The sequence below is a fragment of the Parus major genome, chromosome 26 (genome assembly GCF_001522545.3).
Source record: "Parus major isolate Abel chromosome 26, Parus_major1.1, whole genome shotgun sequence".
Taxonomy (NCBI): Eukaryota; Metazoa; Chordata; class Aves; order Passeriformes; family Paridae; genus Parus; species Parus major.
Genome location: NC_031795.1, coordinates 3288187 through 3315030, shown reverse-complemented (window position 1 = coordinate 3315030; position 26844 = coordinate 3288187). Strand labels below are relative to the sequence as shown.

General features: G+C 47.6%; 1 protein-coding gene across 3 annotated transcripts; it reads right to left on the bottom strand.

Annotated features, from left to right (window-relative positions):
* NUDT3 (nudix hydrolase 3) lies at positions 1 to 26453 on the bottom strand. 3 transcript variants are annotated; one of them, XR_002002462.2, is made up of 6 exons: positions 26110 to 26450; positions 15214 to 15324; positions 7731 to 7775; positions 7002 to 7086; positions 5292 to 5611; positions 1 to 4793 (listed from the first exon to the last, which is right to left on the bottom strand). XR_002002462.2 is itself a non-coding variant. In XM_015650661.3 (5 exons), exons 1-5 carry the CDS (start codon positions 26206 to 26208, stop codon positions 5442 to 5444), a joined length of 510 nt encoding a protein of 169 aa, XP_015506147.1. In that variant the 5' UTR covers positions 26209 to 26450; the 3' UTR covers positions 1 to 5441. The 3 variants fall into 3 exon arrangements, 2 of the variants coding, with proteins under 2 accessions (XP_015506147.1, XP_015506148.1); XM_015650661.3 differs by having other exon boundaries at positions 1 to 5611; XM_015650662.3 differs by lacking the exon at positions 7731 to 7775 and having other exon boundaries at positions 1 to 5611; positions 26110 to 26453.
* Between the last annotated feature and the right edge of the window lie 391 nt (positions 26454 to 26844).

The following is a 26844-nucleotide window of genomic DNA, read 5'->3' as shown; positions in this document are numbered from 1 at the left end:
TGATCATTCCAGATTTTCTGATTTAATAAATATAAAATAGGACACACAGGAAATTCAACAAACACTCTCAGACCTCCCCAGTTTTCTGAGGCAATTCTAGAGCCAATTAATCAAGTATAACATCAAAATTCCCATCTTCCCACCAAAAAAACAAATAAACAAAAAAACCCAAAAATACCCCAAAAAACCCCAACTCTATGGACTAGCACCAAAGAGAGATTTATAAATCTCTTAAATACAACTTCAGTTTAGTTTCTTTTTCACCAGCTCAGTTTCTTTTTCACCAGCTATACCTTAGTTATGTCCAGAGCCCTGACACTATCCCAGAACAGCACTGCAGGATGTCCGCAGCACAGAGCAGCTGGATTAGTTCATTCCAAGGTTAGGAAAATGAGGATCACGCCCTGTGTGTGTCAGGGGCTCAGGAAGCAGCTGAGGGACACCCCAGGAATGAGGTCACCACTTCCCTGCAGGGCTGCAGCCACCAGATGATGCCGTGACTGAGCAGGAGAACGGAGCCAGGATGGAAAACCCAGCCTGGGAGCAAGACCAGAGCAGGCACTGGGTCAGGCAGAGGGAAAAGCTCCTCACACTGCAACAGTCACTGCTTGGGGCAGGTTTGGCTGAAGATGCAGCTCTGATTCCCCCCAGCAGCAGCCACAGGCTCCACTTGGGAGAGTCAAACCCCAAAGCAACTCCTCAGCAACTCCCAGTGCTCCCTGTGTACTCTGCACAGGGATGGATGCTGCATCTGGCTGTGTGAAAGCACAAACATGTCCATTTGGGATAAAACACAGGGAACAGGTAGGAAAACCTACAGCTCTTGTACAAGGGGTACTCACTGGACCTTTGCAGCTGCCAGGATTTTGATCCCTGCTCACTGTGGAATGCTGAACACAGCTTCTGCATGGAAAAGCTGAGGCAAAGGCCCAAAGCCCCTGCTAGATCTGGGAAGGGAACTGAGGATTCCTGACATTCCCTACCCACATTTGTAGCCACTGAATACTTTGTGGCCACACAAGGGAAAAAGCAACACTTGCAGATTCCAATCCCTTTTCATTTTTCCCTTTACACAGTTTGCTTTAAGGCACATTCCAGCCGAGGGTGAATGAGTTGCCTCGGTGCTCTGCAGGAGAGTAGGGAAGAGCTCACAGCATCCATCTCCACAGGAACAGAGCTGGTGGGAATGCTGATACTGCTGCTCCCTCCAGCCCCCAAACCCAGCTCCCACCTTCCCCCCTGCACCAGTAGGTTTGGTCTGCACGGCTGGGGGACCCTGACACGCAGCCCTCAGGCTCTGCCCCCTTCTCTATTCCCAGAACACACCCACCTGACTGAGCTGGAAGCAAACCAACCTGAGGAGACTGTCACCATGTCCCTTCCCTGCTGTCACTGCCTCGGTCCTGGGGAGGCTTTACAGCCCAAAGTTTAATGCATTTTCTATTTGAAAAAACTCTTTAGTTTGGACAGTGGCTGTTAGCTTCACATCCAGGGAATGTTCTGCCTAATGCTGTACCTGGAGAGGTGAACGCCAACGGCTCAGAATTCCCAGTGCCATGGCAGTTCTGAGCTGGGGTGTGTTGGCCCTGCTGACGACACGGAGCACAGACAGCTTGGTCAGCGCTGCTGGGAAGCGGCAACACTTCCCTGAGATAGGGGGAGGCACAGCTGTGACACTGAGCTTCCAACAAACCACTCAAACAGTCCATCTTTGGGAAGCCACCAGAGGTACCTTAAGATCACTGAATTCCAGACTTCAGGGAGAATGGGAAAAAACCCTCCCTGCTTTCACTCTTCTCTCCTAGGAAAAGGCAGCACCTCCTAAGCCCAGCAGTGACCCAGACAGGCAGCACCCACCCCACAGCAGGGAAATCCCCCAATCCCCACCTGGGGCTCACCACTCTAAACTGCAAAAGGGTTCCTCCCTCTGAAATGTGCCTTTGAACAACCTCTGCGTGAGCAGAGCCACATCTGAAACCCAAACCCACCCAACAACATTCACCTCAGCCAAGGTGCTGTGTGGCTCCTGCCACACGCCATTTCCAAGCTGCTGATCACCAAAGAACCAAAATCCCTTTTCCAGCACAACAAATCCTTGTCTGGGAGAGACTCCCCAAAGCCAGAGCCATACAATTCCAGCTCTGCTGGGTTTCATAACACTCAGCTCTCTCTGCATGGGGATGTCCACCCACTTTACACATCATCCAAGACCACTGCAGAGGTTTGGGATGTGACAAATCCTGCTGGAAGGATCGAGCAGCACTTGGACACACGGGTACTCCAGGAGTGTCTTCCTTTTCTCCTGTTCCCATGCTGGAGTCACCAAACTGGTGCAGAGCTCCCTGCCCCTCACAGGTGTACCGAGAGCGCAGTGCCCTTGGCCCACGAGCACAGGAATGGAAAGAGGCAAGGGAAGAAGGGACCCCATTAGTGATGTCACTGTGCCCCTAAGGAGCTGCAGAGGGACCCCCCAGGGCCCCAAGGTGATGAAGAGCAGCAGCTCCTCCTCACCTGCACCCTGCTCATACCCCAAACCAGCATTCAAGACCTGCAGTGATGGTGGGACCAGGAAACTGCTGAGGACAGTCTGTGTGGTACCCAATGCCCAGCAGTGCCCAGAGAGCACAGCCAGGCAAGGAGCCAGCTCAGAACTGCTCCCTCAGGCTGCTGAGACACAGAGTGACGCTCCATGTATAGGCCAGGCCAGATGAGGCAAGAATCCTGCTACCAAACACCAGCAGCTTGAACAGCATCAGTTTCAGCACGGCTGGGAGCCCCAGGACATGCTTGGAACAGTGGCCCCAGCACTGAGACTGAGCAGCAGAACCACAGCCACCCTCCCAGCAGCTCCCCTGTGCCTCACACACATAGTCTCAAACCAATTAACACCAGTTTAGATAAAACCACTCCAGCTGCTGGGGGTGCAGCTGTACCAGCTCTAGAGAGAACCTCAGATGCTGAGGAAGATGGGAATTGTGTGTTGCAGGGAGAGGTTCAGGGAGCACAGGGCTCAGGCCTGGTCTGAAATCTGCATCTCTTCAGTCAAGGCTATTCCTGCCCCAGGAGCCATTTCCAGTTACAAGGCATAACATTAGCCACTCCTTGGTAACAGCATCAATCCATGCCACATTAAAACACTTTCTTGGCACAATTTATTTTTTCTGACCCAAACAAATAAGCCATTAGCAAGTCATTAACAATATTCTACCCTAAATTGTCAGTTTAACAGCCCTGTAAAAACATTTTTAGTTTAAAAACGAAAGTGTGCATGCTGCTGATATTAAAACTGCAGTTACTCTTTGAGGAGTACCAGCTGTTTTGTTGCAAAGCATTTCCAACATACTAATCTGTACAGTAGAGACCAAGACTCATTGAAGGCAGTAGATGGCTGTGTCAGGTGCCTCGCAGGGCGCGGGGACAGCGACTCTGGGAATTTCTTGGACACTTCCAGATAGAATATTCAAGCCCTTTTGAGAGTTTGGTTCAGGCTGACCAGCACATAGTGAGAAAGGATTGTACATTCGTCTCTAAGTTGAAGTGAGCTGAACTGGTGTAATTTAGGCTCAATTCCAGATGCTTGGGTTTGAGCTACTCCTTGAATAATGGGCTGTTCCTTACGCGTGGTTTTCCATGTCAGCGATCACTGGCACTGCTTTTGGCCTTGCTACTCCACACCGATGAAAGCAGGGAGAACAAGGAAAGGAACAGAAGAGGATCTTAAAATGAACAGCTTCTTGCCAAACCAGCAAGGATACCATTCCCCCTTGTCCCTGGCTCCATGGATATTTCTATCAGATTTTCATATTGTAAGCGCTTCTCAGGAAGAGAGAAAACTCCAGAACAGTGAGTGTTTATTAGAATATTTTTTTGTTAAATAAAGAGCAGGAAAAAAAAAAAGGAAAAAAAAAAAAGGAAAAAAAAAAAAAGTACTGTAGATTTAATTTCACATCTTGGCTCTGCTCTGACAAAGGAGAAGTTACTGAACTCAGCAACCACTTCTTGTCCCAAGCCAGGGATTAATTAATGCCCCTCCCAAAACTTGTACCTGTCCCAACCCACCCCCAACCCCAACCCTTCCCATTTTATTTCCCAACTAGACAACACTGTTGGCAAATCAAGACAGCATGAAACTTACAGCAATAAAACAACAAACCCCCGTGTGAAGTGTGCCAACGCATCAGGGAGCTCTCCTGTGCCGCTCCCCCGGGAATGCTGCCTGCGGGAGGCAGCTGTACCTTTCATGGAGAGCACACTTTGAGCTCACTCCACGGTGCAACCCTAAGTGCTGCAGAACCACAGGACAAGAGACCGAACACCTGAATTTTCCCCCCGGGACTTCTCTTTAGGGATGTGCGCATGGCTTCTCCGGGCGCAGCGGCGACACTCGGTGAGCACGATCCGATGCTTCAGCACAAACCCCAAGTGTCCAGTTCAGCATGGCGTAAGGCATGTGGACAAGAGAGACATGAGCAGGACGCAGCAGGAGCAGGGGACAGTGTTGGTGAGCCACACTGCAGTGTGTCCGTCCGACCCCCCCACATCCCCGGCTCCCGTGATCCGGGCGCCATTGCAGCGCTGCTGAGGCTGTTTGGTTTTGGCCGACGGTTCCAGAGCAGCTCCGTGAGGTTTCGCTTGGATGGAAACGCAGAAATGTTGGTGGAAGCTGTTGGAGAAGCCGCAGGGATGTCTGCAGGGATGTCTGCAGGTGATCCGAACTCTGCCCTCAACTTCAAGTGTCACTGCACTAAATCGGGAGATACTGGATGGGGAGTAAACTGGCCCAGCCACTAGCACTGTCACAGAATGTGTGTTTTTAAAAAACAGAACAAAAGGCAAACAGATTAATTATGAATCCTTCTTTTCAGAAGCAGACCAGGATTTAAAAAAAAAAAATTCCCAAAAAATTAAAATGTTAGATCCTCCATCTAAAAAAAAGTTTATACAGATGCGCTGCAAGTGATCCCCACACGGGTCTGAGCAGCACCTTACAGTACAGACTAAGACTTGAAGAGCTGATCTCACATTAGAAGTCTTTTAATTTAACAAAAAGAAAAAAAAAACGTGGCTCTGGCTGGGGTGACACAAAGGGGACACTTGGGACACTTCAGAGTACAAGGCAGAGGCGGGGCTGGCAGCCTCCAAGCCGTGGAGCGGAGTACCGGGAAAGGGGCACTTCATGCACAAAATGTATTTTACAAAATACAGATCCAAAAAAGAAAAAAAACCAAAAAACCAAAAAGCAAAAAAAGCCAACCAAAAAAACCCCAAAACAACCAAAAACATCATCCCACCTTGCACTAAATTGCAGCACTCTGAACACTTGCTCTGCCCCAGGCGGCTGCCCATGCCTGGTGTGAGGGAGGAGGCATGGAAACGGGGAGGGGAGGGAAATCCAGGTCTCAGTCTGCTTTTGGGAATTGCTCTCGCAGGGACGTCGTCAGTCATCTGATGTCAGACACGGAGCTCTCGGAGTACGGCGTGGTCATGACTGGGGTGCCGTTGTTGGCCAGACAGCCTTGCCTCAAGGTCTCAAAATATGAGGCCTGCACTGGTTTATGATACTGCAGAACTTTTATGGCATCTTCTATCTTAAACCATTCCCTTTTCCTTCCTGGGGGCAAAGAGAGAAATCAGTAGATGCAACAGAATGATGTACTCTGATCTCAAGGGCCTCCCCCTCCAACCCCACACTGACACCATCCCCAGGGACAGGTGTTTGTTTAGGGCAATACATCCCCTGTCTTGCATTTCTTAATTAAAAAAAAAAAATTACTATTTTGCTATTTCTGGAATTTCTATTCAAACCACATGCCCATTTTATGACAACTCACAACACACACACCAAGCAGCACCCAATTTCCATCAGTTTACAAGTGGACTTCAGTTTCATGTGGACAGTTCTCAGTCCTTACTCTTTCCATAAAGAGCTTAAGGAGAGTCCTGTTCCATTTGCTGAAGTGCCATCACAAACCTTGTGGCAACAACAGGTTCATTTCCATTTGGGCATCCAATTTAAATGCAAAGATTTCAAAGATAACAGGGAATGATTAACTCACACTGCCCACATGCATCTCCTCTAGTCTCAGACAAGACAGTTCTTCATGCTGTTATAGTTACGTATTATATTGTTGGCTTTTCGCAAATATTAAAATGAATGGTATATAAGAATGTATATATAATGTAAATATAATAATAATGGTATATAAGAATGGGAAATTTTGTTGTATTAACATAGTTTCCTTTATTTCTGTTAGAAATAGTGCTATAATACATATATGTTAAGCTATGACATAGCATTAAAACAAAAACTACTTTTGTCTGTATAACCCAAAGACTGAAAAAGATAGCTGGAGACCCTTTTTTTTTCTTTTGTAAACTCTCTTATCCAGATGAAGACAGCAGTGACCAGAACTCTGGGGGGAGAAATTTATTGCATTTCTGGTATCAGGGAATGTAAATCTCGATGGTGCCAAGAAGATTGATCTATTGGGAAGGGGGCAAGAGAAAACTAAACAGAAGAACACCAAAGATCCTAAGAAGAATGGATGAATATGTGTGAGAATTTATGGATATGTAGTAGGGTTCTGTTTTTAAGGGACAATCCTTTGTCAGTAAGGTGTGCTCTCTTAGCTGAATGCAGACACACCCGGCCGTATCTGTATACTTTACTTTATTTTTTTCTCCTAATTGTTTTTTTTATTAAACTTTTAAATTCTATAAAAATTATGTGAACCTCGTTTTTCACAATGCTCTTTGCTTAGTACCTTCCAGTGCAAGAATTAAACACAAAATTGCTGCAGAAGCAGCTGGACACTTACTTGGCTTCTCCTGGGCCACACGGGTGACAAAAAGCATCAATTTCACGACAAATTTTTTTCCTAAGCAACCAAAGGACACAACACTGCAACTTTTCCCAATGACACTCACACAGACTCCAGGTCCCAGAGAGATGCTGAGCTGACTTTGTTTCCATCAGTTAATGCAGCAAGCACCAAGCTTACCAATATTGACAGAGTCCTCCCAGTCCTCCAACACTTCGGTGACGATGAGTACGTAAACATATGTCCTGTGCTTCCTGTCCCGGTTCTGCAAGGCAAAGGGGACAGAGTAACAACCACCCAACAGCAACAACAAACCTTTCTAGGCAGGAGGGCACTGGGCCACTACAAGATGCAAACTGCCTACCTTGGGTGCAGCTCCTCTCACAGCACAACTCATCTACTAAAGCTAAGAATTGTTAAATTAAGACATTTGTGTGTTTTAAATCAGAGAGGTCTGAAAGTGTTAATAGGAACACCCAAAAGTGTAGCTCCTGATCTGTGGAGCAGTGGTTTGTGGACTGATGTGTTTACAAATTAGCTCTTCAGCTGGGAAGGTTTTGACCTATTTCACGTGAGTTTGAAGGAGTCAGTGACAGAACAACAGCAAGAAGAGCTGTGTCTGCTACCTGCCAACTGTGCCAGGTGTGGCTGTGAGTGTTGAAAATAAAGGAGGGACCCCACTCCCCAGCTTTTGGCAGCACCAAGAATATTCAGCCACAGTAGTTATCACCATCATTTCACTCAAGTGCCCATTGCAAAGATCAGAATTGCTGAGTGGGTTTGTTTGTATCTACCAGGGGCGTTTGCACCAAACCCACACCTGCTCACTCCACAACCCTGCAGAGCCATTGTTACTCCAAGATGATTTTTTTGCAACAAAATTTCACATCACCCAGGTCTGAAACTTACCTCAAAAATTCCCACTAATCTTCCTAACGTCCCTTTCACTCCAGCCTAGGGAAGTTCAAAGAGAAAAGAAACAAGCTTTAACAACAGCTCAGTGCATGTTTCCTACTTATTGTGCAGGACCAGTTCCTTTAGAACAGGAAGCAAACGCTCTAAAATTCTGCTCCTCTTAAACCAACACAGTCACAAGGCAAAAGACAGAAATGTATGCTGAGCACTCAATACCCAAGCGTTCCCAGGGCTTTTTTTCTTGTTTTCCTACATTCAAACAATTTTGAATTCAATCTGGAGGAAGAAGAAATATTTGAGGAGTTACTCCTTGCATACCAATACAGTCCTCGTGACCAGAATCTCCTCTGCAGGTTATTACAGCCTGAACACAGGGATCACTGGCTTTGGGGTTTGGCAGTTTTACCCCTTCAAAATCAGAGTTTAAGGAAATAAAGTATGTGTAAGACATTCATACCCCAAGAGGGACGTGACAGCTCCCAGGTATTTCAGGAGTGTCCTGCACACACCTGAAGCAAGCCAATATAAACACAAAATGCTGTGATGTGGCCCCAGCAGCAGGAACAAGAGAGGTTTGGATTTAACACAAAGTACAGATGCACACTGAAATAAAGCTTTTGAATCAAGCAGAGACACAAATCAAGAGATCTAAGAAACAGTTTTGTTTGAATACTACTGAGGATGTACCACTCCATCACATTTGGAGTCCCTTTTGGTACCTTTCTGCTGGCTCCCTCCTGCCCCCCTCAGCTCTCCATGCAAAATCCCAGCCCATTCTCCTGCCTCATTGCACTATATTCCCTCCGTTTTATGACTGTAAACTGGTTGGAACTCAAGTGCTACAGACAAGATGAGATCTTGGTCCATGATTTAACAGGTCTGAACCTGCCCACACAGCCTGGCACATGACCCAGCCACAACTGGGAGGTAGAATCGGCTCCGTCTCTGGCACCTGGAACACATCCCATGAACAGCCCAGGGAAACTGTGCCACTTGCAGATGAGATACAGAGATGTGATTATGCCAGGCTTCTCTTTTTTTAAAAAAAAAAAAGATGTTTGAGTCACATTAATGATAAGGCAAATTCTCTGTCCTACTGACCAGCTGCTGCACAGTCTCATGCTGCCAGAAAGGAAGGACTTTCTTTAATGAGACGATTTTCCTGGTTAAGTTCCAGCCTACTGCATGAACAGGTACCAAACAATCCAGGCAGAGCACACCTCACTCCTGCTTCCAAATGGTGCTGATGCGGAACTGCCCCAGGAGCAAAAGGTTTGGAGCTGTAGTCACAGAAATCCATAAATCCTTTTGGTAACACACTCACTGAGCTCTACTTCTAGGAAGTGAATCAACTGAATCCTCTACTTCATTCTGGGACACAAGCATTATTGTCTCACCAATACTTGTAACATCCTGCTCAGCCCAGAGGTGCCTCACCCACTGTGACTCCGGGGGCCATTTCTGGAGCAGCAACTCCATGAAGGAGCAGCAGTTCCATGAAGGAGCAGCAGTTCCATGAAGGAGCAGCAGTTCCATGAAGGAGCAGCAGTTCCATGAAGGAGCAGCAGTTCCATGAAGGTCGGTGCCCACGTGCACAGGACAGGCTGGGCAGAGCCTGCCTGACCTTTGCGGCCAAGCGATTCCACCTCTTCTGCCAACCCTGCTGACCTGGGCTCATCCTTCTCCCAAGGCATCTGGAATGCAAATGTTTCAAATGCATTTCCCTCAAGGAACTCCTTCAGCACTGGGATTTATTTTTAGCTAAGCCGCGTTCAACAGGCAGCAATAACACTGGGAGGAACTGAAGGCTTCCACCTTCACAACATACGGACATGAATGCATTAAGAGGTGAAGCACAATCAAATATTTCTGGAAAATAACTGTCTTAAGCCAATGCTTCACTAGTTCCTGGAAAAAGCTTTGAATTTCTGCTCTCCCTACTTGTAGGCACTGAATCAGAAGCCAGGGATTTTGTTGTGATGGTTTAGTGAACTCTCAAGTCTGACTAGAAATAAATTTATCTCCAGGCAACTGGCCAAGTTGGAGAAGAAGGATGAATTCTGCTCAAGCAGCCTCCCAGGCAGTTTATCCCAGCTCTAGAACTGTGCTGGAAGTAGCAGAGGGAGGTGAGGAGCCCTTCCTTCTGTACTGGTAAAGAGAGATGATGGAAATAATGCTGTCTGCAAACCAGGATCCTCCTGCTCTGTCCTGCCTGATCCTATTTACCCAAGAAGGCACAAAAAACAATGCCAAGACCAACATGTCTTGTAGAAAAATCATGTTGAATTATCATCAGACAACTGGAGAAAGCTCTAAGCTTTGCTTCATGCACGTACTTCTCATGTACAGTTGTAAATGGTGACATAAAAGAATTGTTTGGTTAAAAAAAAACCACACTGGGCTGATATTATAAAGCAAGTTCTTACCAAAGCCTGCAAAACACATCAGCCACTGCTCCTGGGGGCCAATTTTCCAGGTACAGTGGATTTTAAAGACAACATACAGGACACCCAACACCAACAGGATTGTCATACTCCTGGTTTTTGATAGAGCACTAAATTCCCACACCAACAGGAGAGTTAGTCTCTACAATGGAACAAACAAGCACGCAAGTGGAATTCAGAGTCTCACACAAATTTCTAAGACAGAAGTTGCCGAAGACACCTGAAGAAATAACCTACAGCTGTTACCACTAACAGGTCAAGCTTGGTAACCAGCAAGAAAAGTGCCAAGCTCCTCTCTGGGCAAGCTCCCACCTCCTCCTTTCATATGGGCCATGAGCATTTTCTTGGAGAGTTAAAGCACAGTCCCAGGCTCACCCAGGATTGCAGCAGGGTCTCAATCTTAATTTGCAGCAGATTACTCAGGAATTTTCCCCTTGATAGTAAATGAATTAAGAATGTTGTGCTGTCCTGGGCCAGAACAGTGAGTGAGGCAGAGGCAGCGCAATTCATTTTGTGCCCCTCTAAGCACTGGAAGTGCTGCAATCCTCAAAGTACAAAGAAGCATCCCAGGAGGATCCCAGGATGATGCTCCTGAACCATCAGCAGGGATAGGAGTGCACCAGCACCAACTGTTCCAGCTGCAGGTGTGGAAACAAAGCGAGGCAATCACATGACAGGATTCCCTGGGAGAGGCACACTCAGGTACAAGAGGATACACAGTGCTGGCAAAATGAGCTTTTTCCCTGCTCTGCTGATCTAAATCAGTGTCCAGGCTCCAGGACAGGAGGAAAAGGCAGCTCTGGCAAGAGCACATCAGCCACAGATGCTGCCAAAGCCAGCTGCCCAGCACACACTTCAAACCCCCACTGCACCCAGAGGGGTGGGAGCTCTGGACAAGGAACAGAAACCTGGAGGAAATGAAGCTTTACTAGTTCTGCTGCTCATGGAACAACTTGTTTTAATAAAGAAAAATTACTGAAGACATCCAAGAACAGCAGGTTCAGGTTTCAAAGCTGAAAATAAGTTGAGGTCAGATGCAAAAAGCAGCCTGCAGCAACACCATCTGTTCCTCGGGACAGCTTTTATTTCCTTCCATCTGAGCTAAGGAAAATGTGGGTTGGAATTTCAGCTATTTTACTTTGCTCTATTAGGCTCAAAGCCTGCATCTACTACAGATTACTGCTGGGTAAGAGGACTGTGGTGGAACACCCAAATCTTTGCTCCAAGACCTGCACTACTGAAGGTGCAAATCCCACTCAGGAGGGCTGTGGACTCGTTTTTGAAGGATGCTGATTCCACACCAGCTGGGCAAACTTGGCCGTCTCAGAGAGGATCAGACTCATTCATCTAATTCTGTACTGCATGACACCTTTATTTGCTTCTGCACTTGTGAAACAGAAATTAAATTCCATGTCAGAGTGAAAAACTTTCAGACACTGCACTCATTTTGTGAAGTCTGAGCACAGGCTAAGGGACAGTGACTTTGAGCCACTTGCACTGGGTATAACCAACTAGGAGGAGTTCAAGGCCATCATCTCGTCATTCATCTGTGGGCCCTGCAGTACTTTAAAAAAAAAAAAATCTTCCTAATTCAGCACTGAAATATATCAATATCTGTGTTCTAAATCACTAACAAAATACATGAAACAGGAAAGATCATCTATAAAGTATGTTTCGAAGAGGGGAAAAAACTGTTTCAGCAACAAGATCAAAGTACTGCCATGATGGACTATTCTTGATATTAGCACCAATTGCCTGTTTGATCACAGATCAAGCACAGATTATCTGGCTTTTGACTCCCATGAAGAAAGCACAACTAACACTCCCGCAGTGTTATAAAATATGACATTTACTAAGTATTTAAAGGTCAGGATGTGAAGAATGCTCTAAGTGAAAAATTAACTGGTGCTGAGTTTCACAGATGAGTGTGGAGGCTTTTTTCAAAGTCACTCTATAATAAGTTTAAGGCATCTATTTCTAAACCATGATGTTCACCAGTTGCTCATACCCAAAAAACCCCATTATTCCTAAGCAAAAAACACAGTCCATGAGCAACAAGACCTGTTTGAAAAGGGCACACACCTTCCACAAGGTGAACTTTAGAACACAAGTGGAGTTCCCAGCTCTGTAAGACTGACTAGAGCACTTCTCAGCAACCTGTCAGAAATAAGAGAGTTTATTCTGAAGAGGCTGCTCTGACCCAGAGCTGCTGTGTGTCTGCTGTCACTCTGCATGAACAATGCCCAAAAACTCCAGTCACTTCCAATTTCATGCAGACAACAGCGAGCATGACAAGTGTTGGTACCTGTCTACTTTAATACCTGTGCTGACTAATACAGATAAGGACTACCTCCAACTAGGACAAGGACTTGAACTCAGACTGGGACAGAGGGATCACAGCCCTCACTCAGAATCAACATTTCATTTTTGGAACAGAAAGAAGGAAAAGTTAGGTAACTTTAGATGACAATTATTCCAGCATGGATAACGTGGATAAACCCAAACACATACACAGTAAAATTAAAATAGGGAATGCAGAAGTTAAAATGTTCATTTAGGGAAGCATGTTTTGAAGAAAAAAATGCACACACACCATGCAAAAGATAATTTTTGAGATATTATATTGAGAAATAATAATTGAGAAGAGACAGCCTATTGTCATCCTCAAAAGCGACAAGCAACAGGAAGGATCACAAGTTCTTATGGCTCTTCCAACCAGCTCTTGTTAAAAATTGGAAAAGGCATAGCAAAGTCAAGGAAAGAAACCCCACACGTTTCTCCCACAGCTTTGAGCAGCATTGTTCATTGACATAGGGGAAACTAATTTTCCCTCTCCCACCTTGAGCAACAGATTGGAACTGCTCAGCTAATCTGTGTCCCTACAAGTGGCTGTCCCAGGAGAGAGGCAAAGACCTCAGACCTACTCAGAAATCAGCCTGTGCTCCAACCGACCCCAAAACACCTGGATTAACATGGGAGGGAGAACAAGGGCTCCCAGCAGCCTCCTGAAACCCTTCCTGCCAAACCAACAGCATGAACTGGGAAGGTGGGTGCTCTTGTCTCTCCCAACACTCCTGCTGTGCTCCAACAATAGCCCCTGCAGGAATCAAACAGCTCCTGGAACTTGAGGCCAGGGATGTGGGAGGTAATTCTGTGTGCAGATTCTCAGCAGCACATCCCATCTGGACAAAGCTCTACACCCCTACAGCTCTGCCAGCACCACTCGCAGCTGCAGGGCGCTCATGTCGGACACCTCCGTGCCAGCTCCTCTACCTGCATTGCCCAGGTGAGCTGGGGGTGCCCAGGTGAGCGAGGGCTGCCCAGGTGAGTCGGGGGTGTCCAGGCGAGTTGGGGGTGTCCAGGGGAGCTGGGGATGCCCAGGGGAGCTGGGGGTGCCCAGGTGATTCCTGGGTGCTCCCAGCACTCTGAGCTGCCACCGTTCCGTGTTGGGAGCAGCCAGGCAGAGGTGCCTTGCTGGGCAGAGCTCACCCTGCCAGGCTGCCAGGGCTTGAGTTAACACTGGCAGCGGGCACAGCTCCACGTGAGCAGGGAACACCAGCCGAGGAGCAGGATTATCTCAGCCAGCCCAAACCAGTTCCTGCGCGGCCAGAGCTGTGCCAGGGCTCCCTTCCAGCCAGCACTGTCATGGAAAGAGCACGGTTCTCCCAGGGCGCTGCTGCCTGCACAGGGAGTGCCCCATCACGTTTATTTTAAGGGTTGAGAGGCAAATCTCTGCACCTTCTGAATGAACCCTGGACTTCTGTATCAAATCACTTCATTATTAATAAGGCTTGGGCTGAAAAGCAGGAGTCTGCAGCTAAAAATATTTCTATTGTTCTGGTTACACTCACTTTAGCTTGTAAAGTAGCTGAAAGGTTGCCGAGTTACTGGAAAAGCAGGAGCAGGGTTACAAGCTGGAAATAAAATTTGCAAGCAGCAATTCCCAGTATTAGAGAGACCTAAAGACACTTAAAAAAATAAACATTGACTGTATAATCTCTTTCTGATAAACTGCTAGATTATAAAAACATGCAAAGAGAAGCATGCAATCTGCCACATTTGGTTAGTCCAACAGTCTGAATATTCAGTTTGGTTAGACAGCACCAAATAATTCAGGAAGAAACCCGCATATACCAGACAATTCAATAAAGCAGCTACAGGAGAAGCTTCCTCCCAAGTCCCATCAATTAGCTCTTCCTTTCTGTTCTGCACAGAGCCCAAAGATTTATAACCCTCTCAAAAGCATTTTTAATCCTGCCTTACGTAATGTGAACCTACTTGGCCGTTCCATCTATAATCATGCAATCGTTTCTGAACCCAAGTATCTCCCCAACTGGTTCATATTCAGAAGCACATTCTAAAGACATGTTTTACATACACTGCAGTCAACTGCCATTCGCTGCCTTTATACTTCTTACAATGAAAAAAATGACTCTTCCAGATGTAAGAGAAAAGTGTGCCTTCTCCCTACAGCCCATTGATCTGTGTTTGATCTCCTATTTGATCTCCCTCCTGAAACAGCTTCGAGCGAATAAGAGAAAACCAACCAACCAACCCATGCACACTTTAGGAATTGCTGCTGGTAACTTACGGCCAATTTCACTTATTCACATAAACCTCACTATGTATTCTAAACCAAAACATACTTAGATCCTTATGTTTGGAGTGCTTTTAGCGTCTCCTAAGGGTTTATTTCTACCTTCTACCCAATTACTAGACAGGTCCACAAAGGCACAGCTGAATTTTAAAGTTCTCTTACAGAGAAAATGAAGCAGAGACTATACATACATTGAAGTGACTAGAGCTGAACTTTATTCTCAGCTAAAGGTATCAGGGAAGGACAAATTCATTCCAGCTGAGAGGTTTAATTACATTCCCATGTTCTCTTTATTTAGAACTCCGTTTGCTCTCCCATGTGGGATGGGGATATCACCAGTGACCCTGTCTCCCTCTCCACCTCAAGGAGAAGAAGGAAGAGCGATGAAAACAAACCCACAGAACCCGGGCTAACAGGGCAGAGTGAAGCCACTCACCTCTTCACAGACCTCACGCACAGCGGCCACACCAGGCTCCTCCTCGGGCTCCATGCCACCCCCGGGGACAATCCATCGGTCTGGATGGCGACTACTGCTCACCAGCAGCACCTGTGGAGAGCAGAGCACAGCTGATGGGGCACCCCCAGCTGAAGGGCAGAGATTGTCTTCGTGCCTCACCACCCCCCAGACACAACCCACCCAAGGCAAGGCCTTGCCACTGCTCACTTTTCCCTCAGCCCCACGCACATAGTCGTGGAAATTGTGACAGTGAGGCACTGTCACACTGTGTCACTTCAGCCACTGCCTCTCCCTCGTCTAATGCATTGTAGGAAAAACTATCCTTGCATACCAAAAAATTCATTAGCACTGGACATAGCATCACACAGTGTGAATTCACTGCAGGGTCCTCACAGCTTGGGATACACCTCAGGCAACAACAGAAATGCACAGATGCTGCTCAGCACCTCCACCCTTTGCAAAAGTACCTTGATTTAATTATCCTGGTGCCTTTGGCCTTGCCTGTCCCTGCAGCTCTGTCACTAACAACACCTACACGTCCGGGAACTCCCACTGCACTGTTTATGTGAAATTGTCTGAGCACAGATTCTCAGCCCCACTGTTTGTCACTTCTTTTGCAGTAGACACTGAGGAGTTCAGCTCTGGAGACAGCACTTGGCTACTTTTGGTTTAAAGGAGGTTGTTCAATGAAGTATAAGCAAAATAAAAGCCTATATTGAACCTATTAAATTTAAAACCCCCTACTAAAGGGCTGCACTGAAGAGCAGACATTTGTGAATGAGAAAAATGGTTCAACCCTCTTCCCAGGAGGGATTTACCATATCCATGCTTTGTGGCAGGTTTTCTTGAAAGAGTATTTTTTATTCCAGGGTAATTCTGCTCTGTAGAAGTTCAGGTTCTGATTTGCCACCTCCCAGCAAGACAAACTCTAACTAACACTCTCAACTGGCTACAGACTGTCCCAAAGAACACCGAGACACTGTGCTTATTAAATCTACTTGCAACACATCCATGAGCAGAGATGGAAACTTAAAACAACACTAATACTGTTGTCCAACTCTCTAAACAAAGCTCGTTCATTAGAGTCATCCTGCTGTACTTCATCATTTCACTGGCACAAAACTCAGAGCCAAAGAGACTTGCTCCAGAAACTTTCCAACATACCAATCCAATTAGGTTCCAGGCCAGCTGTAACAGTGTCAGACATTTGGGAGTTGCACTGTAGAGACACTGAAATCCCAGGCTTTACTGGGGAAACAGTGATTTGCCAGTAGGATATGAAAATATTTGCACTAATTACCCAAAGGAATCTACCTACAGAACTCAAAATAAAACTTCCAAAACAAAAACAAGCACAAGATTTCCAGGGTTTTTCAGCTAGTTTATCCTGAAAATTCTCATCTGCCAACTGACCAAACTCATATTGGAAACAAATGAAGCCCCATGGGCCACCTCAGTTCCACTGGTCCAAGTGGGATGGTTCCTGCCCCGTCCTCTGGCCAGGCTGTGACAGAACAGGGTTTGCTTTACAGTGATATCCCAAGTATTTGGTCCTCTCCAAGAGGAAGGCAGAATTCCTTTCCCTCAGGCATCCAGTCCATGTAAAACACCACCAGAAAGCCATGCCTAAATAGGGAATGTAAACTTCATTCATCCTCAGAGCCCTTGGGAAAGTAGCCAGTCCCTGCCAGGCCATCCCCAGCCACCTCGGTTTGCCACTGTGCCTCTTCCTAGCACAGTACTTGACTTCTACTCCATCCTCACTCATCATCCAGAAGAGCTTGGACTCAAATTCCTGACTCCAGGTCAGCTGGTGATTCTGAGGACAAAGCTAAGAGCAGGAACAGCCATTTCAAGTGCATCTTTGTTGCCAGGTAAGGAAGCACCAGCTCTGCCACTTCCCGTTGCAACTCAGAGCCCCAGCTCAAGGGGAAAAAAAGCAGAAAAATATTAAAAAGCTGCAGAACTAGATCTTTGAAACTCAGCACAGCACATCTCACACCCCTGAACTCCTGCCACCTTCCAGGCGTGAGAACGAGGATCTGCTATGGACACAGACTGCTCCAGGAAACCTGCTCAGGCTGAGACAATGCCTCAGCAACACACCAGGAGGAACTTCTGGGTGTAAACAATGGTTTGAGGCAAAGCAAATTAACTTCAGCTGCTCTGGCAGTTGAGCATTTTCTGAATAGAATTAACGTGAACAACCCTTGCTGGGAAGGAAAAACCTGTCATTCTCACACTTTTATGTAATCAGACTATTTCCTGTTTAATAAAAAGGAAATCCCATCAAGAGAGTGTAGGAAACAAGCCCTACAAGGTCATTCTTTTAAAACAACTTCAAACAGGATATTGCTACCAATGAGCTCTTCCAAGACAAAGGGACTGAGTTCCAAACAAGGGGGAGACATTGCTGTGTTGAAAAAAACCCCCACATTTCCAACACCAGCCCTGGATCCTGACACATGCAACGCATTCAGAGGGATCAAGGAAAAAGTTGTCATCTGAATCCCAAGAGGGTATGGGTTGGAAGGGATCTTGAAGCCCATCACATTCCACCCCCTACTACCTTCCAGTAGACCAGCCCAAGGTACAGCTGGCTTTTTAGCTCATTAACTTCTTTATTACATAAATAACATTTATTTTAGTGCATTTTAAGTAGTTAATTTAATCTAAATAGCCATCAAAAAATAAACCAAAATTTACTTATTTTTTTTAATCAGACTAAAACACGTAGGAAAGTCAGATATTTCCATTTTCTCCTTTCCAGGCAACTGTGTTTAAAATGGCAACTGAGACTCTTGGCCTGACAGGGATTTTGGAGCCACATCTTGCAGACTTTTTGGAAAAGCATTTGCAGGTAACACGTCACATGGCCAAGTTGTGTTTTCCAGGATTTCAAAGACAATTACGTCATTTCAAAGCAGGGAAATGAGCAACACAAGCCTCTCTGGCAAGACAGGAGGTGGCCCTGCTGAAACTCTCCCACACAATCCCCCACAAAAGAGAAAGTTTAGAAAAATAAGCTAAGTTTGAAGTGTGCAGCAGGGGCTCAAAGCAGAGCCTCATGGCAAGAACCTTCAAAGCTGCACACAACAAAAAAATCCAAACAAACCTGAGCTGTACTAACCCTGCCTAGAGGAGACAGGAAACACACCAAGACATCTGAGGCTGCCCCGCCAGCCCCATGGAATAAGGAGCTCCATGGGAAAAAGGGTGAAGAGTTTGTCCTCAGGATAAATCTGGGCATCCCCGATATACAACACTGACTTTAAAACAACCTACACAAACCTGCTGTATCCACATGGAGGGATTTTTGTGTCTTTTTTTTCCCAGAAATAACGGGGCTCTGCAAAGCGAAAACTAGGTAACCAGGATCAGGCAGAGAATTAACTCCCCATTTGTGGAACAGAGGAGAGATTCCCAGGTTCTTCCATGCTATGGTGGATTGAAACAACATCCAACACCCATAAATAAAACAAGAGCAGCTACACCATAAGGAACACAATTCCTCGAAAGAGGCCCTGCAGCAGCATTTGAGCAGACAGAAAGGGCCACAGCCCTGAGAGAAGCTGGGCCACAGCTTGAGTAGAAAATGAGCTGAGAACCTTCCAGACTTCCAGGAAAAGGCAGTGCTACCCACCTGTGCCAGCTGGGGCCTGACAAGCTGGCAGCCAACACAGGGAACAGCAGGCAAGATGTTAAATCCAGGGTCTGGCCCAGCAGCCTTCTGCTGCCAGGAGCTGATCCATAGCTGCTGGCTCCTGACACAGCCTCTGCACTGCCTTACAGGCTTACCCTCAATATTTTCGGGCTTTCCCTCAATATTGACATGCTTTTTAGCAATACTGTCGTGCTTTCTACCAACATTAAGCCATAAATCACATCGTTTGCACAGTGACTGAAGCACAAACCTGCCGGCAGTGCACCTCATTTCCCACTCTAGCATCATTTATCAGAGTACAGCCTGCAAGGAAACACTGCTGCAGAGGCTGCAGGAGCTGAGAGAAGATGGCTGACTGCAAGGCTTTTGCTGTTCAATCTGCCTTTGTCTCAAAGTTTCAGTTTAAAAAGAATGTGTTTTCAGGAGCTGAGCTGTGCTCCCATGTGCCCCATCAGATCCCAGAGCTGCTGCTGTGTCCAGCATAACAAACACCTTGGGTGCTCCACTCAAAATTAACAAACATCCTCTAAAGCCCTGAATCTCAGTACTGTAATGCTTTTCTACCTGACAAAAGTGGGATGTTCATTTGAGCAAACCAAATCACCTTTACACTCTCTGACCAGCAAGGGCTGAGAACTGGAGGAGCAGGGGGGAGAAGAGGGACACTGCTGTCACCAAAGCTGTGCAAAATTAATCTCATTTCCCCAGCAGCTACACAGCCCCGATGACTCCCCAACAAATCACATGTTTTGCCAAACTGCAAAGGCAGGATGGCCCCAGGGCTTACGGGAGGGCTTCTCCCACCCTCTTGCTATTCCAGGCACGTTCTGGAGCTTGCACATGGTAGGAGTGAGTCCAGCCGGCGGTCAGCAGGGCTATAGCCAGCCCTGCAGCTGGCAGGGTCAGCAGCTGGGACCACAACACACGCTCTCACCATCCCTCCTCTGCCCAAAACAGCCTGTCCTGCCGGGAGCATTCCAGCTCCTCAACAGGATATGTTTCCTTAGACAAGTACTATTTTTGCACATGCACCTGCACCAGGCTCCGTGGGATAATGGGATTTAACTGACAACGTGGGATCCAGGAGCTGGAGGTGGGAAATTCACAGCAGGATGTGCAAAAGGGAAGGGATTCGCACTAGAGGACTTGACAAAAGTAAAGCACAAGTTTTGGAACGGGAGCAAGAGGTGAACTGGAAGAAATTCAAGTCATTTCAAGTGCTTGGATCGCACCTACAGTCCTATAGCCAGAGAGGAAAAATTACAGCAGATTCTGCTGGATTTTAGGCTGCTGGTTAGAATAACAATAATAAATCACCATGTAGTGGGCTGCTGCTCTGGCTCCAGAACTCCACAGGTCCTGTTACTGCTACTGCAGTGCTCCTGCAACTTCAGAGCCACTGCTTGCTCCTGCCAGGGAGGAACATTGCTCCGTGGAAGAACACAATCCCAAGTCCTCCCCGTCCAGCAAAATTATGGTTTAGATAACCACAAGAAATTATCTGCAACATGTCCTCCCATGCTCCAGAAGAAGCTGAACCGCCTGCAGCAGCAGCCGCTGCTTTCAGAAGCTGAGGGTTGATAAGGGGCACTCCCAGAGAGAGACCCCAAACCCCAGAACCTATTTCTGCCTGTCAAAACCAGTTTGGTGACCACAACTTGTCCAGGCGCACCTTTTCCAGGAGAAATGCTAGCTTGTAAAGTGCCTTTTTGAGTAAGGGAGGAAAAAAGCAATGAAGAGGTATTTGAGCTTTTTACAGAGCCCAGATGACTCTGGCTGTCAGCAGCTGCGCGCTGTTCTGATTAACCACCCTACTCAGGAAATACACCACACACAAACTCTCAGGAAGCTGCTCAAATATAAGTACTCAATTCTACACACAGCATCAATATATGCCACTTGCAGAAGTAACCCCTGAAATATCTGACAAAAATCTACCTGTCAGGTAATCATATCCCTCCGAATTTCACAGGTTAACGTGAAATTTCTGAGAACAAAGGGTCAGTGAGCAATATCCAGTGGCAGAGACAGGAATTCTGAAATAAATACACACAAAATTTGAGAGATCTTTGACTGGTCTGTGCAGCCAGTCCTTCAGCTGGGCTGAAAAAGTGTTTAAAGAAATAGAGCCCTTTCTTCGCCAGCCATGGATGTCACCTACAGCACTCCCACATGGATGTTTGCTATTTGTCATGTAGAACTGACTTTTGTTAATTTTGCTCCATCCAAGCAAACCAGAAGAACTCTCCTTATTTTAAAAGAACATGAAAGTCCAAGCACATGGTTGGGATTTTTTTTTTTTTACTAAGAAGCGAAAGAGCTGTTTTTCTAGATTGTGAGAGACTATCCATGGAAAGATAAGGTTCCCTGGCAGCAGCTCCTGCTGGGTGCACCCCCAAATGTTGGTACCTGTCTCCACACTGCAAGAGTTTGTCTGAAGTGTGCTCAGATGAACCAAGTCAGGCAACTGGGCATAAGGTGTTTTTTTAAAAAGTGGGGAACACAGAAAACACGGAGTGAGGAGAAAGATGTAGGAAAAACAGCTCCTAGTCAAGCAATAAATGGATCTGAGGTGGAAGAGATTCCAAAGCAGTGTTCTGCAGAGAACAGACACAGCCACCGCTGTTGTGTCCTTCTCCACAGACCACGGTGGAGCACACCCTCTTTCCATAGTCATCACTTTTCCCTGAGCTGCAGCAGAACAAAACTGACTCAGTTCTTCAGTTTCACAACAGCTTGCTCAGCTTCCAGTAAATGAAGTGAAAATTTAACAATTTTCATTCTTTTGTTGTTTGGGAAAGTACAAGAGACCATGGAACTGCTTGTAATACTGTTTAGTGACAGCTGCTTTTGTAGGAATGCAAAACACTTTTTAAGATGAAAGACAGGTTTTGCAGAGGTTTATCCATGCTTGGAGAACACAACCCACAGATTCTACACAATCTACAGGGCTGAGAGGGACAGGAGAAGCACAGGCAAGAGATTCACTTCCAATCTGGCCCTCATCCCCCTGGAGATGTGGTAACAGGTCAGCAACAGACCAGGAGAACTTCACTTGGGTTCAACCACAACTCTTTTATGCAGCAGATGGGAGCACATAGCCAAGCCCAGCCATCAGAGCAGGGATTCTGAGACCATATTCCACGGAAAGCAGGATGATCATATGATGCTGGGCTCACTTACATCCCAACAGTGAAGCACTCAGAGAGGTTTTAGCTGTTATTGGCTTACACTGGAGCCAAGGCACAGGGGACAGCCCAGGAGCACCTCGTGATCCTCACCACACTCCCAATCCCAGCTCTGCCGTGTTACATCATAGCTGGAGTAAAACTGGCCCAGGAGAGGCCAGAAGGAAAAGAAAAAAGGTTTGTTTGCATTCCAATGGCTTTCCCAGGGGCCACACGGCCCAGCTCTGCCCAGCTCTCCCCGTGACCACCGTGACCACCAAGGGCTCAGCATATGCCAGGGCACTGGCCCCTGGGTGAAACCTCTCTTCTCTCAGCTCCATTCAGGCCTCATTCACCACTTAGAAAAGATTCTTCCCGAGGCATTTTATTACAAAAAAAAAGTCTTTAAAAATGCCCGTGGTTAATGAGCAGCTTGTCCTTTCACAGACACAATGTGGGCATGTTCAAACCCGCCGCTGCCCCAGCGCAGACCCACAGCCCAACGGTGCCTCTTTATTCCTTTAAACACCACCCGGAGCAGGGCTCCAGCTGCTGGGGCATGAGGGGCATTTTCTGAGATGTTTCCTCATGGAAACAGCTGGTCCACACAAAAAGTAAGTGTCTTATGTAAAAATGACATCCTGGTGGCAGTGCTGAGGGGCAGAGACATCCCAAGCAATGAACTGAGTGACTTCAGAGGTACCACAGGGACTTGGGACTCCCTGCACACTCTCCTTCCACAGTTCTGCAAATATCCCGGGATATTTGTCACATCAGTCCATGTGAAAAGATGGGAATAGCAAAGTCCTGGTGTCTGGCTGCCAGAAGGTCCTTTGAAGTCTGTTCTCCTCTCTGAATGAATCCCATTGCTGCCCCAGCTCTCCCTGCTGCCCAAGGAAGTGGATCATCATTTGGGAAACCACACAAAATTTGGGGTGTTTCCACAATGCCCAAAAAATGTACCTTTTTTTCCTCCATTTGAGATTCACATTGAAATTAATTTTCCCTGTGCTGCTTTTCAAAAGAATATGTAACAAAGGCATCTTTTCAGCCAATGCTTGGTCTTCCAAAAACGTTCCAGAGCTTTTTTTCATGCCCAAAAGCAGCAGCCTCCAAATGCAATGCAGAGACAATGTGCGACCTCCAGCAGCAGAGGGAAAAAATAAATCACTTAAAAACTAAAAAAGAACAAAGTATTTTTCTGTTAAGACTCTATTTGCAAATGTAACACCAAACCAAGGACATGGTGTTTTATCAATCTCCAGGGATTGCAAAGATTTCAGAGAAAAATATATCAGTAAACTGAAGAGTCAGGAGGAAACACCTAAACAGAAGAAAGTAGCCTCCTCTGTAAGTGTAAACAAAATTCTCTTATTTCTTCTTGTACTTTTTCAATTCAAGAACTAATGAGGGGTTAAAAAGTGAGAAAAAATGGGTTTTTGGAATTCATGGCAGGAAATGAAGAAGAAAGGCAAGAGCAAAGTTCTACTATTTCTTAAGCACTTAAAAGAAACAGTAATGAGAAACAGCCAGTCCTAGGAAAAATCCTACTTTTAAATAGAAAGTTTAATTTATTTATCAAAACATGCTTCTTCTATCTTCTTTTCAAACACTAAGCTTTTAATAGCTCTTTAATGTACATACTTTGGCTCTGGCTCTTTCTCCCCTCCCTGGAGAGACCTTCTAAAGAGATCTCAATTTCCATTTAAACAGAAGCAATCAATAATAAAATATGCCAGTAACATTAAAAAGTATTATGGTCCAAGAGCAAACCAAGAAATCTTTCACAGCCATTTTAAATTCTGCACTTACATATGTACAGGTAACACCTTCCTTGCTACCAGAAAAGTGCAAGTGAGTGAGTAGACACCAGTCAGCTTCTCTCAAAGTTTATTTAAAAGCCAACAAATGAGAATTAACCCAAGAAATAATTAGAAATGAAAATTAATAAGGTGTTCTGCTTGCTGATTTCACTCACTGACACAAGTTTAACTTCAACACCTTTTGGCAAAGGCCAAGTGCAGGATGTGGGCACTTGTGTCCATCCCAGTGGGGTTAATTCTGTGCAATTGGGTAAGAACTTTCCCAGATATGTTTGTGACAAGCCCCCTTCCTGGGCAGCTCCCACAGCAGGGCTGCAACAGGTGGGAACAGAGGATGCAGTTTCAGCTCAGGGTTCAACTCACAGGTACCACATACAGCCCTTCAAAGGCTCTGAGATCAGAACCGTCCTTCCCTGCCTCATTCCTGTGGCGGCTCACCAGCAGCACCCACATGGCACATACCGAGGAAACCCATCCCAGCCCGGACTGCAGCCCTTCCAGAGCAACCACTGCTCCCTCCCCAAGCTGTCCCAGGGCAGCACAGCCACTGCCAGCTGTCACTGTGAGCTCAGGAACAAGGCCACCAACAGCGACCACAGGGACAACAAGATGCTCACCCAGAACCTCCCCTGCCCTGCACACAAAAATCTCCCATAGCTTACAGACCCCTATGAATGACCCAGCACAACCAGCAAAGGGAGACAGCTCCCTCAAACCCTGCCTGAAACCAGAAACAGACCATTCTACTCCAGCTCTTACCTAGAAACTAGAGCCTGAAGGAGTTTAAATTCAATCCACTGTAGGTGGAGACCACAGCAGAGACACAAATGACACAAAAGTGGTTTTAAATCTCAGCCTTACACCAACCTGACAGCTGAGCCTGCTGGAAGCATCTGTCTCACACCAGCACACCTCTGGAATGAGTTAACTTTCCTCCTTCGACCTCTTGGGTCAGCACAGTGACACTGCCAAACAGCGTGGTGTCCCAACACAGTGAGGGCTCTGACACCTGTCATTAACACACCTTGCTGTCCCCAGCACCACGAGGGCTCTGTCACCAGCTCCCACAGGCTGGAGGGATCAGCTGGAACCCGCGCAACACTGCAGACTGAGGTCTGTTGAAATAAAACTTGCAACCAGTCACAGGTGATTGCCTCAGGCACCTGTTAAAAGTACTTTTCTATCCTCAACCACACTGCAGTCACACATGGCCAAGCCTCCACCTGTCGAGAAGAGCCTGCAAACTGCCCCACTGGTTGTGTACAATGGCATCAGGGTACTCCAACCCACCCGTGCTGAACATCCCCAGCATCGCCACACAAAACAATGATGTTCTTCCTCACGGTCAGTCCATAAATTTCCTGAAAGTCCATGGGAAGGACCAGCTACACTGAACGCTGCACCAAACACACTGCTGTCATTTCAGACCATTTCTGCTGAAATGCTGACACTCCTCATCACACCAGCACAGCTACAGCACAGCTACAAAGGGCTTGTGCAGCCTCCTTCACGTTAAATAACTGGATGTATGCTAATTGCCTTTCCTCCAGTGAACTGTCTGCATTCCCTTCCGATTTCCTGTAGCTACAAATATGATAATCAGGAGAACAAAGACTTTAGCACAGCCACTCGGGCACAGCAAATGCAGTGGAGTGTGTACGCCTGACTCCAGCAGCAGCAGCAGAAGGCAGACCTGCAGCCTTGCTGCTCTGAGCACCCCGAGCCCACCTTCAGGAGGTGTCAATAAAGACTCGTGTAAAATCGCACATCGGAGCGAAGTTTCTCACTGTAACTTTCCCGACAATGCAGCCCCTTAGCAACGCGGCCGCTCTCAAACCAACCAATCCACCTTTAATTCCCACTTCCTCCCAAGCTCTCTGGACAGCAACTTCTGGCACTCCATCAGCACCCTTTTATCCCAGTTTCTTTTTATAAATCCAAGGTCAGGTTTCCTCTCCCATCTCATGTGATGTGCTGGACTGAAGTTCTGCCAGCATGGTTGGTCCCCTCGGCTGCCAAACCCCCTCCTACGCTCCCCTCAGCCTGTCCCGCCGCCCACCGGGCATCTCCCCGGCTCCAGCAATAACCAAGTGGGAAGCACTAACTCTCCCAGCGACGCTGAATTACGCCTATTAAAACTAAAGCCCCGCTGGAAACGAGTCCCCCACGCCGGGCGGCTCGGGGGTCCCGGGCCCGGCCTCGCCCCCGGCCCGGCCCTCACCTCCTCCTCGCTCTCGCTGCGGAAGCACAGGCAGGCCGCCCGCTTCTTGTAGCCGTCCCCGTCGTAGGTGCGCGTCTGGTTGGACTTGAGCTTCATCATCCTCCGCTCCGGGGACGGCGAGGCCGGAGAACGCGCGGTCCGCAGGGCGGGGGCGGGCGGGACCCGCCGGGCGGCGAAGGACGGGGGGGCGCGGAGGGACCGCCTGCCCGCGACAGTCTCTCTCTGGGTCTCGCTTCGTGGGTCTCGCTACGCGCTGCCGCCCTTCGACCGCCTCACCCCTGCCCTCGCTCCCGGCCGCGCCGCCGCCACCGCCCGCGCTCCGGCCACCGCCGACGACGACCGCGCCGCCATCTTGGGGCTCGCTACGCAAACGGCGTAGCGCCGCCGGGCGGAGAGGCGGCGCTGCCCCCGGGGCCTCACGGCACGCCCGCTACGCAAAGTGCGCAGCGCGGCTTCCAGAATGGCTCCCCCCGCGTAGGCGGTGCCGCCACGCCCCCGCCCCGGCTCGCGCGCTCTGCGCCATTGGCGGATGCCGCGTTCGGGAATAGGACGGGCGGCGCAGGGCGGCGGCGGCGGGCGCTCGGCCTTACGCGAACGGCGCAGGGGCCGGCGGCGCGCACGTGGCCCCGCTGTGACAGCGGCTCCGCGGGGACAGCAGTGCCCGCTCTGCGCCGCGCGGGGGCGCTGCGGCACACCCCTCGGTGACACCGCGGGTCCATGACCGTCCCCCCAGTG

What these genes read in the sequence shown, in the direction of transcription:
- NUDT3 (XM_015650661.3), bottom strand. Translation starts at nt 26,208, where the DNA reads ATGATGAAGCTCAAGTCCAACCAGACGCGCACCTACGACGGGGACGGC. An exon ending in GCAGCGAGAGCGAGGAGGAG is followed by an intron (nt 15,325 to 26,109) that starts GTGAGGGCCGGG and finishes TGCTCTCCACAG; the next exon opens with GTGCTGCTGGTGAGCAGTAG. An exon ending in GGAGGACTCTGTCAATATTG is followed by an intron (nt 5,612 to 7,001) that starts GTAAGCTTGGTG and finishes CTTTGCCCCCAG; the next exon opens with GAAGGAAAAGGGAATGGTTT.